Raw genomic sequence first — 16953 nt, 5'->3', positions numbered from 1 at the left:
CGGTGTAACTAGCCTGCCAGCCGGTGACACCTAGTAGATCCATCGCTGATTCCATGTCTTGGCTGGCAGGGTGAACAAAAAACTCCACCATTGGACCATTTCAACTTCTGGCAACCTGACAAAGAAAACATTCTAATTGAGGGGGTCTCCACGAAAGGGGAAGGAAACCTTCTTTATAACATTTGTATACCCTCATTGGGCCTACTGAGAGGGGCCAAGGTCTTCATGCATAAAGGAAGGATCTTAAGATTGGAAGAACTTGACCGACATCCCTAAAACCTTCAACACAACCTCTAGACATATGTGAGTGGAGACACTGAATACTGATGGTCTTGTGGGTGAATGGAGGTGACCTCTTGAAGCCATGTTCTAGATATCTTATCCATGTCTCCATGTCTCCACTCCACATTCAGCTCATTCAAGCTCAGGAAACTTCAAGAAAATGGCATATGGAGTATATGGCAGGTCCTAAAAACACATGGTGGCCAAGGCCCAGATAACTTACATTTAGTAACTATTGTTTAAAGGGAATGTGCCTCCAGTACAAGACCTATTATTTAAATGCCAATTTTATATAAAACATATGTTAGCTAGATTTTTTGGCGAGTTGTTTTTTGTTTTAATTTCTCCATGTCACAATCTATATTTTTTTAAAATATAAAAAATCCTGCAGTTTTCACACTGACTACTAGGCCTAAAATATGTTATGACTTCCTGTCTTTTAAGAATAGCTATGCGGGCCGTAGACACAATGGACAGGAGCTGACCCCATTGATATCTATGGGAGAGTTTTCTAGGCATGGTGTGACCTGTGCAGAGGTCAGGAGGGAGTAGATAAGCTGTGATATCACCTATTGTGAATGGTGGATTCTGTTGAAATTATGACCTATTATTGGGCCTATTGCATATTTAGCTATATTTTTGGCTAAAAATAATTTTTTCAATTGGCCTTTATTCAAAATATTGAGCTGTTCAGTCACAAAGGGTTAACTGTTTTTCTAACTGTGTGACTGGTACTTTCACTTTCTGCCAGTCATCTAATAACCCTTCTCTCTAAACTACTAAGAGGTCAAACACTTATTTAAGCCACATTCTTATCAGTAAGATTAGAACTGAGCTATAATGGGTGTTTATAATGTCACACAGCAGAGATAAGGAGTCAGTCTGCTCCCCAGATGACAGAAAATCCAAAGGGTGCTTCTAGAGCATGTCAGCTCTGTACAGAAAAAGGGAAGCAATATATTTTTTAATAAAGACCAATTAATTATTATTTTTTTAGCCCAAACTACAAATCAATAATAATAAATAAAAAAATTGCCCTCAAAAGGTGTACATAGCCATTAAAGGGAACCCGTCATCAGCTTTATGCTGACCTCACTGAGGGCAGCATAAATTAGTGACAGAAATGCTGATGTCAGCGGTGTGTCACTCATGAGCTAAACGTAAATGGTTGCCGAGAACCAGCATCATAATCATTGCAGCCCAGGCCTGGAGAAGAGTCAGATCTACCTGAGAAGAGTCATGGTTATCCATAATCTCCTGCTCTCCCGTCCATCTGCTGATGATTGGCAGTTCTCTCCTAGAGAGAAAGGGAGAAAACTAGGTAGAAGACTGTCAGCCATCAGCAGGTGGGCAGGAGAGCAGGAATTTATGAATAACCAGGACTCTTCTCAGGTGGCTGTGACTCTTTTCCAGGCCCAGTCTGCAATGGTTGTGATGTTGGTTCTCGGCAACCACTTACTTTTAACTTCTAAATGACAGACCGCTGAAATCAACTCACCTGTCTCTACCGTATTCTGCCGTTAGTATGGGCAGCATAAAGTTTATGACAGGTTCCCTTTAAGTGTAATCCCAGGTAAACTTCCAAATTAGGGATGAGCGAATTGACTTTGGATGAAATCAACTTATGAAGTTATTACACGAAGTCTCACGAGACTTCGCAAAATAATAACTTCAGCTCTTAGGAGCCAATACATTCTAATACTGTACGGAGCGTACAGTATTAGAATGTATTGGCTCCCACGAGCTGAAGTTATTTTGCGGAGTCTCGTGAGACTTCGTGTAATAACTTCATAAGTTGATTTCTACTGTAAAAAAACAGGTACCACTTGGAACCGAACCAGAGTTTGGGAAATGTTTTTTTTTTTTTCATAGAATTCAATTTATGAAGTTATTACGCAAAATTTCGCAAGACTTCGCAAAGTCATAACTTAAGCTCATAGGAGCCAATACATTCTAATACTGTACGGAGCGCTCGCTCTGTACAGTATTGAAACAAAGTTTTAAGTGAATCGACTTCGGGTGTTTCATCCAAAGTCGATTCGCTCATCCCTACTCCAAATCATAGGTTTCCTGAAACGTAGAAGAAATCTTAACTCATCGCTCCGGAACCTCTTCTGAATATACGGTAAATTCAAAGCAATGTTGCCATGAATTGCCCCAGAATCTGCACAGAAGGGAACCCTCGCTTGCCATGAGGAAGGACAAGTCCTGCTGTGTCCGAAACACGAAATTTTTATTTATTTTTATACAAGACGTTTTTTATTCAATTACAATAAAGAGTTGATTTTTATGGCGCTCTGGAGAAATCAATTTTTTTTTTTACATTGGAGTTCCCCATCAGTGCCCGTCTCTAGTTCAGGAATTCTCCGTCCACTCAGGTCTGGATGCTACAAGTTTATGACCAGAGCGGTGAGCGAATCCGATTTTTTTCAGTTATTATTTGACCCTTGAAGAACAAATTCTTTGTTACATCCTAGGGCAGGGGTAGGCAACCTCCCGCACTCCAGCAGTTGTGAAACTATAACTCCCAGCATGCATACTTACTCTGCTCTTCTAAGAACTCACATAGAAATGAATGGAGCATGCTGGGAATTGTAGTTTCACAACAGCTGGAGTGCCGAAGGTTGCTGATCCCTGTCCTAGGGCGTCAGATGGAGGTAATTCAAGACAACAATGATGTCACACGGAGTCATGCTACAGTGGCTGCAGGGAAAAAAAGGGATCTGGATATTTTTCCGAACTGCTCGAACACGGGTATAGGACAGGACCAAGTCTTTATTGTTTCATATTTGTCACATTTAATTGCTTAAGATCTCCAGAAAATATCAAGGTAAACATAAAACAGTTTTAAAGAAGACCTGTCACCTCTTCTCCCATGTCTTTATGTCATGCTATCCCTCTATTATTCCTTCTAGAAGTTTATGAGTGAATTTCCAGCAATAAGGGCCCATGTGGGTATTCTCAGTTGGGGTGTGCCCCTGCACAGTCTGACATTGGCGGCTCTGATTGGATAGTGTCAGACTGTGCAGGGACACCCTCCCAACTGATGACATTCAGACTTCTAGTAGGAATAATAGAGGACGACACAACAGAGTCATAAGAAGAGATGCTTTAAAATTGTTATTACATGAGGAATGCAAGTAGTTACTAAAACAGACAAGTCAGGAGAGGTGACGGGTCCTCTCTAAAGAAAAAAAATGTGTAGCCAACACAGGTAAAAGTAGCTATAAAACATGTAATTTACGACAAAAAAAAGTGATCACAGACATGATTTGCATATTTATTGATAAGTCTTAGTTATGCTTTACTATAAAGATTAAGACCTATGTTTTAATTAGAGTACTCATTGGACTGACCTGCATAGAATAATTTGAGATTTATAGGGGAAGTATTGGGCTACGCCATTAGTCTAATTTGGACCACCCCATTTAAAAACAATGTACTGTAGCAGAGCATCTCCTGATATCAGTCACTGTCCACGGTCTTCAAGGATGTAGGCAACACTTCATGTGGAGAGCCTGACAGCGCCACCACGGGGGACGTTACACAATGCACTGCCCATTCAGTGCACACACACGCTGGGTCCTCCAGAATAAGGCTACATTCACATGACCGTATCAGCTTTCAGGTCCACAAATCGTGGCTCTGCAAAATACAGATGTACGGTAGTCACTATGCATCCGGCACGTTTTGCAGGCCCCATTGCAAAAAATGCCAATTCTTGTCCAAAAGACAAACAAGAATAGGACATGTTCTGTCATTTGCGGCTCGGCTGCACATGGCCGTCATTCAGTAAAGAATGGATCCACATGTGATCCACAACAAATGCGGATCAGACACAGACCGGAAATATCTTCGTGTGAATGCATCCTAAGAGAAAGTTCTTTGTAGCCACTTTCTGCTCCAGCTAATAGATCATGGACCTGGACCTGGACACAGGATCCTCCTCTATTAAAGGGGTTGTCCGCGTACGACAATACTTTTTGTAAGATGGGACCTCCCCCCAATAGTAAGCTGATCGCAGAATGTTTAACTGATCAGCAGTAATCTGTTGGGGAACTGAAAGTAAATGTTCAAATCCCCTGCAGCGCCACCATAGGGGAAATGTAGTACTACATGGTATCCATTGACATCAAATAGTGTTGGGTCCTCCAGGGATGTTTACTTTCTAGCTAACAGATTAAGAACCTGAACACAGCCCCCCTCCTCCATCTTTGAACTTTCTCTAATGACGTATTTCAATTTTTTTTTCTTAACCAGACCACTGTTCCCTTCAAGGGATGATTGTAAGGCCTGCTGGAAGTTGCAGTGCATCAACAATTTCATGATTGACTTTTGCTCTACGGTTTATTAACATTCTGCCTACCTGTCTAATTACTAGGGGAGGTGGCTAGAAAGGCAGCTGCTTAAACAGGGCTTAAAGGACACTTCAAAAGGAAAGAGAGATCAGCACAAGCCCTTCAAAAGAGACTGAGTGAGTCACTGTCTGCAGACTCGTTCTCTTTAATGTACCGAAGGATGTCTGACTCGTCCATGTCCTGCACATTGGGCTCTGAGGGCTTTGTGTCCATGCGCGGCAGGCTAGCCAAATTCTTCGACTCCTTCAGAAATGTGGGCTTGGCAGGTATTTGGGGCTTTGGCTTATTCTTTGTCTTCATTCCAAGACTCAAAAGTTTCTCCAGATCTTCTTCGACTCTGCAGGCAAAATAAAGAAATGCTGAACGGCAAATGTAAATTCTAGAACCAGAAACCTAAATATGCATCAAATACTGATCCATACTGAACTCCATGCTCCACCACATCCGATAATGTGGCCATTTGGCCTCCAGACTGCCTTATTGGTGTGTTAGTGTCTACATTGGTTATGGACTGTATGTCCTGACTTCACTCCTGCCTTGGCCCTTCTAATTTACTCTTAGTACCCTGCTGTTGTAGTTTGTGACTCAACCCCAGCTCCGTTTTCAGACTATGGCCTGATCGCCTTCTTGGTATTGACCATGATTATCCTAACCTCCACACATGTAAAGTGGCACAATCCCTGTTTATTGGTGACTACTCTAGGAGCTCCAACCAAGAAAGTCCATAACTTCATGAGGGGTTAAAGGGGCTGTCCCACGAAAAAATATTCTACATTTTTCAAACCATCAAATGGAACTGAATACGTTTGTAATTGCGTGTAAGTAAAAATTGAGAATAGGCACTGAGCTATTAAATTAAATCTATCTGTATAGCTCCACCTTTTTTTCCTTTTCCTTATTTCCTGTCCACCACACTGAGGTGGTCGCACGCACTCGCTATAGATCTTCATCTGTTACCCACCATATCTTCATATTTTGGCAGCAGAAAATAAACTCCCCCTGAGCTATGATAGGGAGAGCGCTGCAGCAGAAAGAATACGGCCCCTGAGTTGCCAAATTGAAACAAATTTAGCAGGGCAATGAATGGGGAGATCTTTGGATCCATGTGAGGTACAGGGCTGGTTCTAGCTTTATTAGAAAGGTATTGTCATGTCCTATATGATGTCTGACCTGACCCTTTAACTATGAAGATAGGGCAGTTTCTTAAGACTCCTTTGCGTGAATATATTGATTATCAACACAGAGATCTGGCCAGTCTCTTTGCCGGCTTGCAACTATGACAAGGGTACATCCGCTATGTCCGAAGAGAGGAAGGAAGGTTTCACCATCAGCATAAACAGATATTCTTTACTGTAAAAGCAGTGTGACTTTGCAACTATCTGCTACACAATGTGGTGAAAGTTGGAAAAAGGAGTTGCCAACTCCCTCATGGGAGTTTCTGTGGATCAGGCTGGTAGATGTGCTGAACTTGATGGACCTTCATCTCTTTTCAGCTTTCCAATCTATAGTGTATGATACATGTGCAGCGAGCCCCTGAGGAGCCATAGTGGTGGATGGAAGTGGTAGTGGCTCTGGCTTACAGTCAATCACAGTTGCTTTCCTCACCCGTTACTCCTTAGGGCCATGCAGTGAAAGGGAGGGGGCACCCTTTCTTCCCTAGGGGCACACCACAATTCTGGGGCTCCTGCCTGATAGTAGCTGGGAGGCCGTGGTGTCTCTATGGGTGCAAAGCAGGGTGTCTAGAGTGCAATGACCAGCATACTGTGTAGCAATCAGAAAACCAGGCCAGAGGTAGAAGAATAAATGTCTCTCTTTACTCAAGTGCAAAATGGGAGTTGTAGTACATGCAGCTATTGCAGACACAATTCCAACGGTACACAGTGCAATTTTCTCCCAGATAGTGATGTATGGATTTAGGCAAGGATGGGAGTTATAGCCCTCTTTCCTACCTATCTTGCTAAAGTCTCTCTTAGACAACAGTACCGTGGCAATAATGGCTTTAATGTCCACTGCGGGATACAGAGTTTTGAAGGCGTCTGGCCAGGACGTGTACAAGTGTGAAGGGTGTCTTAACAGTGTCCTTCACAAGCAGTAAACTCTTAGCAGCTTTTGGTAACACTTGCCATGCAAGTTCTTCAATTCTCTTCTTTGTCATTCTCCTTTTGTAGATCTTGCAGAGATCTATTAGTCTCTGTAGCTTTCTTGGGCCCAAGAAGAGGGAGCATAAGGCACCACTTTCTCTCTCCACAAACTCTTACTATACACAGGGGTGGGGCCGGCCCACATCTAACCTCCTACGAGGGCTGAGCCAGAATTGTTAACCCTGGCTGTGCCATCCATACTATTCTATGCCAGGTGCAATACATGGCATAACACTAAACAACATTAAGCAACAAACCATTGGCAAATACCCCCCTTCTCTGCGGTACTGCACATATAGCTTTTGAGGCATTACTGAAATAATTCTTCAGATGCCTTATGCCATAGAAAACTAAATATATCTGGCTCTTGTCTGCAGAAATCAATCAGGATTTCAGCTTCAGTCTTTTCTAAGAGTTTGTTCTAATAACACAATGTTCATCTGACATCCACTTATGACCAAAATTTTCACTGGAATAGTGACAAATATGTACTTAGTGGGACAGTTCTGGAATTCTCCTGGAAAACTGGAGCAGAGTTCATGAGCAATTTGTTTTACCTTTGTCTCAATGATTAAGCATGGACACCCGGTCACTGATCATAACACACTGTTTATGTGTAGTGTCATGCATTGAAAGGGGTTATTTCATAATTAGTGTAAAAAATCAGATATGATATAACATGGATCCATAGATCTTCCCACTCATTGCTCTGCTAGATTTTGTTCAAGCTGGTAACACAGGGTACGTGTCCTTTCTGTTGTAGCTCTCCCTCTTTCACAGCTCCTTTGTACATCATCTCTCTCATCTCTCTCCCCATGAAAGCTGTATGTTCTTTCTGTATCAGCTCTCTGCCCATCACAGCACAGGGGATGTGTCCTTTCTGCTGCAGCTCTCTCCCTGTAACTGTCACAGCTTCTAACAGTAGATAGTGGCTAGGGCCAGTTGAAGAATGGAACTGAGCATGTGCGACCACCTCACTGAGGAGGCCAGAAAAATAAGGGGGAAAAAAACAAACAGCAGGTGGCGCTATACAGATACGTTTTATTGAATATCTCACTGGCTATTGTAAATTTTTTATTACATGCAATTATAAAAGTATTCAGATCCAGGTGCTGGTTTGAAAATGTAGAATATTTTTGTGGGACAACCTCTTTTAACCTCTTTATCCATATTATACTACAGTCGGCCATAGTCATCACTGTGACCCTTTATCCCCCAACACATCAACATTTGGTCTTGCTGAAAATGACTATTCATTTTAACATTGAGAAGAATAATAAATGCAAGACACCATGGGTGGAAGCAGTTTAAGCATTTGCTACTGATCCTGGACTCACAAGGGGCCCACCCAGGAGAAGAAATAAAATATTTTATTGTCAGGGCCCCCTTAACAGTATTATACAATGACATTACCGTATATATCATTATATATAGTGACACTATATACAGTGACATGACACACAGTATATAACTGACTGAGTCCGCTGGGCCTGGTCTGAGAGCAATCTTCACTATCCACAGGAGTGGGGAGGAACGGGAGGAGGGGGTTGCGAAGAAGATGTTGAATGGGGTTGCCGGGTGTCCCCATTCAAAAATTTGCTGTGGGGCCCAGTAATTTCTAGTTTCGCCACTGCAAGACACGTTTGTGTCCTCAGGAAGGGGACTGAAGACAATAGTATCAGCAGTATATGGAATTTAATATCTACGGGGACTTAATAGGGTTGTCTGCTACTGAAGACAGGGAGGAGGAAGGGTGAGTATTCTGCTGCTTCAAACTCCAGTAATCAGTTAGGGAACGGGCCAGAAAGTATTCATTTATCCTGCAGCGCCACCACAGGATAAACGTAGCATTACACTGTACCCATTAACATCAATGGGTGGTTTGTGTAATGCATAGACAGGTTTGTTCCTCCAGAGCTGCCCTTTTCTCTAACAGATGAAGGTCATAAATGACCGAAATCGAAACCAAACGCCATCTTTAAAAGCTATGGATACCTTTGTGGGCAATTTTATTATTATTGCATTTTACTCACTTTCTACAAAAAATAGTTTTTCCTATTGATCTTTATTAATAATTTTAAACAGTTTTTCCACCACAGCTTTCACTAAGTGCATTTGCAGACTAGCAGGCTCTCTCCTTCACACTGAATCCGCTAAGGAACTGCCCTGACTCGATCTGTACCTCTATCTCTGAACTCCTGACAGCTCATTAAAGGGGTTGTACCATCTCAGACATTGGGGGCACACCTAAACTTAGAACGTAGCCGGCAAAGTCCCGAAGGACGCACTGTGCATGCGCAGCCACCCTGTTTTCATTCCTATGGAAGCGACGAAAATAGCCGAGTGACCCGCTCAGCTATTTTCGTAAGTCCCATTGAAATGAATAGGAAACGAACCACGCAAGCGCAGCCACTGCTCGATTCACTTCCTTGGGGCTGACAGAAATAGGAATGAATGGAGGACAGCCACGCATGCGTTGTGCGTCCTCCTGGACTTTGACGGTTCCGTTCTAAGTATAGGTGCACCTATCAGACATTAGGGGAATATCCTAGCAATATGCCCTCAATGTCTGAGATGGAACGACCCCTTTAACACTCATTTAAGTTAAATAATTCTCAAACTGATATCAGCTTAAATGAAATGTTTATGAGCTGTCAGAAGTTCAGCGATAAGGGCTTCAGAAGGAGCTAGGGCAGTGTAAAGGTGAGAGCTTGCTAGTGTGCAAATGCAAGTAAGGCTACAAGTAAGGCTACTTTCACACCAGCGTTTTGGCTTTCCGTTTGTGCGATCCGTTCAGGGCTCTCACAAGCGGTCCAAAACGGATCAGTTTTGCCCTAATGCATTCTGAATGGAAAAGGATCCGCTCAGAATGCCTCCATTTGCCTCCGTTCTGTCTCCATTCCGCTTTGGAGGCTGCTTGCAGCGTTTTGGTGTCCGTCTGACGAAACTGAGCCAAACGGATCCGTCCTGACACACAATGTAAGTCCATGGGGATGGATCCGTTTTCTATGACACAATATTAAATGGATCCGTCCTCCATTGACTTTCAATGGTGTTTATGACGGATCCGTCATGGCTATGTTACAGATAATACAAACGGATCCGTTCTGAACGGATGCAGATGTTTGCATTTTCTGAACGGATCCGTCTGAGCAGATCCATTACGGATCAACAACAAACGTGAGTGTGAAAGTGGCCTAAAGTGAAAGCCGTGGAGCAAAAACTGTAATTTTTTTTTTAATAAAGACCAATTGAAAAAATAAGTAGAATGCAACAATAAAAAAAAATTACCCCAAAGGTGTCCATTCACTACTACCAGTAACCAGCGTTGTGGTTTTCCTGATAATGTCTCTCAAGTAAACTACTCAGGGAGATAAAAAGCAGATATGCCCTGAGCCTCTTATAATATGACTGTTATGTAAAAGCCCATGTGAGCCCGTGCCTGTGACTCATCTTTCCCGCACGGAGAAAAAGTCACTGTGTAGAGGTGTCTGGCTCGGTACTGTCTGTGTTATCAAACAATAACCTGGAGACCTTCTCACTTATAATCTCCTCGCCAGTTTCACTGTATAACTGACTGAAAACCACCCAGGAGTAAACTGTTTTCCTGATTATCTCAGCACAAAGCCAGGGGATGCATGGGCCATTACGCTCAAAATGAGTCATCCATTCCCTACAATATACTAGACGAGCCTATAGGTGACCATAAGCATAAGAGCAAAGTCAGACAAACCCAAAGATTTCGGCAGGACTGGCTGACTATCTTATGTGTATGGGGGGATGGCGACTTTCCCCCCACAGATGATCTGTCTTGCTGATTCTCAACATGCCTGATCCTTTTGTTTCCACACAGTAGATAAGCGGCCTACAGATTTCTGAAGGCCCCTCAAAAAATGTATACTGGGTCTCTTGGGAGCGAACTCACTGGAGTATTAACTGGAGTATCATTGGGCATTCTTTGAATGCTTTACCAGGGCAAGGAAGCTAAAGCCCCTTCTCCACCGCATGGACCAACTCAACTTGTTGAAAGTTTTTGGAACCACATCTGAGGATGTTCCAATTCAGCTAAGGTGTACCATAAGGTCGCATGACCACAATGCTGGCTAGAGATTGGTCAGAGGGAATGGTCACTACACTGCTACCAGCTACACTGAGGGGGTACCATAACCACTGTGGAAAACCAAATATTTGGTACCAAAACTGAGTAGAGGCAAGCCGGTACCATGTAGTGGAAAAGTGTTTAAATTGCTAGATATTGAACTCAACCAACTGTCCTACCAAAATGGAATTTATTTCCATGATGATTTCTGTAATAAGACTGGAAACTTAGGCTACACAAAAATATATATGGACCCATGGACACAAACTATTAGGTTGAAATTATTCCAGAAACAACTATGCGTAGTTTAAAGGGCATCTATCAGCAGCTTTGTCCTTATGACACTGGCTGAACTGTTACATGTGCACTTGGCAGCTGAAGACATCTGTGTTGGTCCCATGTTCTTACGTTTCCGCATTGCTGAGAAATATGATGTGTTAATATATGCAAATGAGCCTCACAGTGCAACTGGGGCGTTGCTGTTACACCTCGATGTTCTGCCCTCTCTGCAAATGCTGCACCCTCTGCGCTTTGATTGACACGGCTAGGCAATGAAAACGTCATCATGCCTGCCTGGCCCCGTCCATCAAAGGGCATGGCAGTTGCACAGAGAACATTGCCTCTAGGTGTAATGGCAACGCCCCCGTTGCTCCTAGAGGCTCATTTGCATATATTAAAACTTTATTTTTCTCAGCAATGCGGACAAATATAAACATGGAACCAACACAGATGCCTTCAGCTGCTATGGAACAGGTCAGTCAGTTTCATAGATACAAATCTACTGACAGATACCCTTTAATGTCTTCCCTTTGGCTCTGTTTCACAGTTCCAAACCCTTATCCTTGTTGTCAACTTTTTAGTCAGCTAAAAAAAAAAATGTTTGATGTACCCAAACAGCTCCTAGGAAGCCACCCAAAACTCTTGAGGGCCTTAGAGGAATTAGAGATGAATTACAACAGAAAATCATGTGGACTGGCTGACCCATGCCAAACATCTGCTGTTGAAGGACACATGGTTCAGGCAGGTCAGACTTTCTTTGGTTGTACTGAATGAGCATACATTTGGCTGACTGACGGCATTAAACAAGTGACTTGTGTCTATCTTGCAAATCAGACGCTGCAGGGCCAGGTTCTACTGAAGTTGGCCAGAACTCGTGCCACTAAATATATGGGATAGAACGTACAGCTGCCTAAAACTTAATTTACACATCCATCCAATTATCTTGTAGACTGAAGCAGCAGCACAATATAACGGATATTTGTTTAATGTTCCTCTCAAAGAGCTGTAATCTGGCTGAGATACACGTGTCTGTGAAAATGTACCTATATAGTGGCTACAAGTATGGGCCTCCAGCCCAAGAGCATCTCTCGGCACATAATACACACTAAATGTGTTGCTTGTGAATTCTGCACTGACTCATTATACTCTTAGCCCTTTTTACATATCCCATAGACGTGAATGGAGAGCGGGGTGCGCTCTTCTTCACCATGGGGACCCCGATCTAGAGATAGGTGAGGGTCACAGAGGGTGGGACCTGCACCTACCCGACATTGGTGGCATATCCTAGCAATATGCCACCAATGTGTGAGATGGCCCAATCCCTTTAAGGTGGATTTGTGGGATCTGCTGGGTCCCGGAAAACAACTTTAAATATCATAATTCTGACTGCCAGCAGTCACCAATAGAGGGAGCTCCAATGTTTCAGCAGTGTGCAGTAGAACCCGCCTGTGATGCCTGAGGACAGACAGGATTTTATCATTTACTGAATGTTTTTGAAGAGGATTTCAAGCGCTACACCAGAAAAACTGAGGTCTGACGTCCTGAGAAACATCGTTGGGCCTATTTAGAAAACGAAATAATGGAAAATTCACTAATTTTACTGCAAATGAACAGAAAGGTTTCTTCTGCGGGTTCTGCATTTTGCACCAAGGACCTCGTCACATAGCAGCCAGCCAATCGTTTTCTAATCTGCACTGGAAAAATGAAAGGCGGAAATTGGTTGATTTCTATTGAGAACATACCGGAACAATGCATCCGTGTCCTCCGCGGTTGATGGTTTGAAGGAAGGATCATTACTGCATGCAGATGGCAGCAGCAAGGAGTCGCCTAGTTTCACAATCCCTCCTAGGTCTTGCTCTTCAAATAATTTTATATCTACAAGAAAACCATTATCACAAAAAAAATCATTAAAATCATGCAAATAATTAAAAACAATAACTTCTACATGCAATCATAATAACATATAGATAGACAGCAGAAAAGGTCACAAGGTCCATCCAGTCTATCCTTAAAGTGCATATCTTCCCAATGCATCTAAAATAAAAAAAAATAAACCTATGCTGTAAATAGTCCTGGCTAAAAATGTCTGTTTTGTGTATACAGCTCTTCCGCAAACCTTTGTGCACCAGCTGCTACTCCAAAATGACTGACTACAGAAAACCCTGTGTGTAGTGTAAGGCCAAAATCTTCTGCACGTGTACTGTCCATGGTCTCCAAAGACCTCTCATGTATGTCATGACTTTAACATGTTTCTTCACACATCAGTGGTTTTCCATGGACTGTGGGTCTATGGTGACACCACGTAAGCATGCCCAATTTTTTCTGTGATTACATACCCCTCACACACATTATAGGTCCGTGAAAAGCAAGGGCACAACATTGATGCCACCCCGGATTGTCACTAGGAGATGCTCTGGAAAGCAATTTTAAGCATAGCAGAGTCCGTGGAATGCAGAAGACACACGGAGGGCAATGAACAGACAAACGGACCAAACACAGATCCTTCACGGACATCTTCATTGATGACCCATTGACCATCTTGTCGCAATGTCATCAAGGACATGGATATGTGAAAGGCCTTATTCTGCAGAGGTGTATTACTCACCTGAGGCACAGGCAAAAGCACCGAGATCAGGAAGGGGGAGAGGGAGCGGCTTCACTGTGAACCTCAACTGAACTCTGAATTTGCAGCTCCCCAAGCAGACATGTCAGCCAAAAACACAGTAAAACATTAGCCTCTCTAAGCCATTCCGTGCATATCCAAAAATAATTCTCTTACTGTAAAGATGCTTTAAAAGGGATGTCTCCCCTTGTCACCTTTGGCAAACCACAGCGTTAATGACACAACCCCTTTTACTCCAAGATGTCATGGCGTCCATACTGGCTAAGTATGCAAGAAACAGCCAAGCAGAATCTTTAACAAGAAGAGGACAACTCAAGGACTTACAAGCATTTTTTTTTTTTATAATTAAAGGGTTTATCCAGCTCCCACCCCATGATACCTGTGAAGAGATCTATAATTACATGTTCCCCATGTTCTTTACCGGACTTCGGGTCCATACCTCTCAGATTCTTCACAGAAAGGGTCACGTGTACTGCTGCAGCCAATGAGTGGCCTCAGTGGTGACGCGTCCCCAAGCAGCATGCCACTTTACTGTTGGGTCACATGATGCTTGGGGAGACATCACCGCTGAGGCCAGTCATGGGCTGCAGTGCTGTGCATGCCTCTGCCCTTGCTGAAGTTGACAGGCGGTGACCATAAGGCCAGTGAAGTGAGCCACAAAGCCGGAATAGAGTGGTTAAGACCAGGTAATGATGGATCTGTACGTTTAGGTTGTGGTGGTGCGGGAAAGGGTTAAAAAAAATCCTGGACAACCCCTTTAAGGGCTACATTAGTACGTGAAACACTATTTTCTAATAAAATGAGCGGCCTTAGTGGTGACTTGTCCCCAAGCAGCATGCCACTTTACTGTTGGGTCATGTGATGCTTTGGGAGATGTCACCGCTGAGGCCAGTCATAGGCTGCAGTGGCACATGTGCCTCTGTCCCTGCTGAAGTTCACAGGTGAAGACCAAAAGGCCAGTGAAGAGAGCCCAAGAGCCACAGAGCCAGAATAGAGTGGTGAGGACCAGGTGAGTATGAATCTCTTCAAAAGTACGTTTAGGTGGTGGTGGGGTTAAAAAAAAATCCTGGATAACCTCTTTAAGGGGTACATTAGTACTTGAAACACTTTTTATTAATTAAATGCATTAAATACTTGAAAAAAAAAAACTTGAGAAAATACGTTTTTTCATGACTCTGGCAAGAGAAGAGTTGATTACATAAGGTTGCAATGATGCCAATAACAGACTGGAAGGTGGAGTGTGACAAGTCAACATGTACACCACTCTCCAGATAGATGATGGCTCAAACAGTTCACTAGAAACCCAAAACAAATAAAGCATCTCCTCGTTAACCTAAACCTAAAACAAAACACTTTACCCCCTCGTTCCAGGATTTTTTTTCTTGGTTGCCACAAAACAATAAGAACTCTTTATAACATTACGTTTATAATTACATGCTAATGGTCACACTTTTAGCACTTGACTCCCATAAATGGAGCAGAACCATGGTCTGATCTTTCTATCCGTGTGGAGTTTACACTTTGAAACGTTATAATAATAATATTTTTTCCCTCTTTTCTTGTAACCTTGATACTGGACTTATAATTCCAGTATAATTTTTTTCAGCTCTGAGGTGGCTACATTCTTGATTTTATCAAGTGCAACTTTTGTTTTAGACAAATTAAGACAATTTTTTTTTTATTCTACCATATCTTCTTTGCCTATTTTGCCTCCTGGTTTACGAGTTTACTCCTGGATGCATTTTCTGTTTTTCTACAGAACCCTGTAGTTATCTAGTGGATCCTGACTACAGTCTGCTGTGTAGTCAGGATCTATTAGAACAAGATGCCCCGCACACAGACTGTTCTCATAGTGACTGATCTTACAGCTTCATTATCTCTTCAGTGTTACACAGCAGGCTACAGTGACTGAGAAGAACCTTCTCAGCATTTGTTGGAAACCCCAGAGGAGTAGCGTGGAGGATGGGATTAGATGCGGATCTAATTTATCCTGAAATTTGGATTGAAGTCTTTGTGGACTTCGATTCGCTAATCACTAGTAGCTACCATAGAAGCAGGGGAAGCAGCTGCTATGGGGCCCAAACTCAGGACGGGGCCTGGGAAAAGGGCAAATGGATTTATTTTCAGGGCCCAGGGAGCGGTGAGTATTGTGTGTCATGCTCTAGGTGTGGGAGGGAAATCCCACACCGAACATAGAAGGGAAAGGGAAAAGGAAATAAGGCCTAAAAACTAAGGAAGGAAGATGGACACCTCCTAGTAAAAACCCTAATCAAAGCCCTGACTACCAATATGAACAGACCCCAGAGTTCACGGAAATCCAGACATGGCCAAAGACCTGGAAGGTCTTAGGTGTCCTTTAGCCAAACTCTCGGCAATATACTCTCTCATGGCCAGTCTTTCAGGTCCAGAAAGGTTATACAACCTAGATTTGGGCAACTTATCTCCGGGAATAAGGTAGTTAGGACAATCATATTCCCGATGTGGAGGTAATTACTGGCATGCACTCTCAGAAAATACGTTGGCAAAATCAGATATAAATGAAGCCAATGTTTTAGTAGTTAAAACAGAAAAAGATGTATTGCAATAATCACCCCAGTCTAGAATCTGTCTAGCTTGCCAATCGATGGTTGGATTGTGCTTGCTCAACCAAGGCAAACCCAAAACCACCAGAGCAGGGAGACCCTCCAATACAAAACACAAGATAAATTCCTCATCAAAGTCACCCATTCTTAATCTGATATCATGTACCACTTGCGATAAATACTTCTGAGCTGGAGGTGCAGAATCAATAGCAAAAATGGAAATATTTTTCTCTAATGCACTCGGTGACAACTCCTGCCCCGCTGTCGATAAACACCTCAATCCACACAGTTTTTTACTTTAGCGCCACCTCAGCAGTCAGGAAAAATCAGGTACTACCAGTCAAAGACAAATGCACATTTTCTGACTCTCCTCTCACCCTTCCATAAGTCAGATGGGAATTAAACGTCCTTTATTTATTTTTTAGGCTGAATGTATGGACATACTCCCATAAAATGTCCCTCCTGTCCGCAGAAAAAACACACGCCCTTCTTCCGACCAGTATGCTTAAAAGCGGATCCAGGAGTTGCTCCCCCTAACTGCATGGGTTCGTCGCCAGACCTAAACTCAGGAGTATCTTCACCCAAAGTG

At 42.9% G+C, this 16953-nt stretch overlaps 1 protein-coding gene across 1 annotated transcript in view; it reads right to left on the bottom strand.

The window, feature by feature from the left end:
• Positions 1-3039: 3039 nt before the first annotated feature.
• The window catches only part of HS1BP3 (HCLS1 binding protein 3), a 110657-nt gene continuing 96743 nt past the window's right edge, over positions 3040-16953 (bottom strand). The window contains exons 6-7 of the mRNA XM_044290279.1: positions 12902-13034; positions 3040-4977 (exon numbers count right to left, since the gene is read on the bottom strand). Coding sequence (XP_044146214.1) covers positions 4743-4977; positions 12902-13034 — 368 coding nt within the window. The 3' untranslated portion in view covers positions 3040-4742. The remainder of the gene's footprint in view (positions 4978-12901; positions 13035-16953) is intronic.

Source organism: Bufo gargarizans, chromosome 4 (assembly GCF_014858855.1).
Source record: "Bufo gargarizans isolate SCDJY-AF-19 chromosome 4, ASM1485885v1, whole genome shotgun sequence".
In the NCBI taxonomy this organism is placed as follows: Eukaryota; Metazoa; Chordata; class Amphibia; order Anura; family Bufonidae; genus Bufo; species Bufo gargarizans.
The sequence above is the reverse complement of the archived record's forward strand: the minus strand, read 5'-3'. Positions and strand labels throughout refer to the sequence as shown.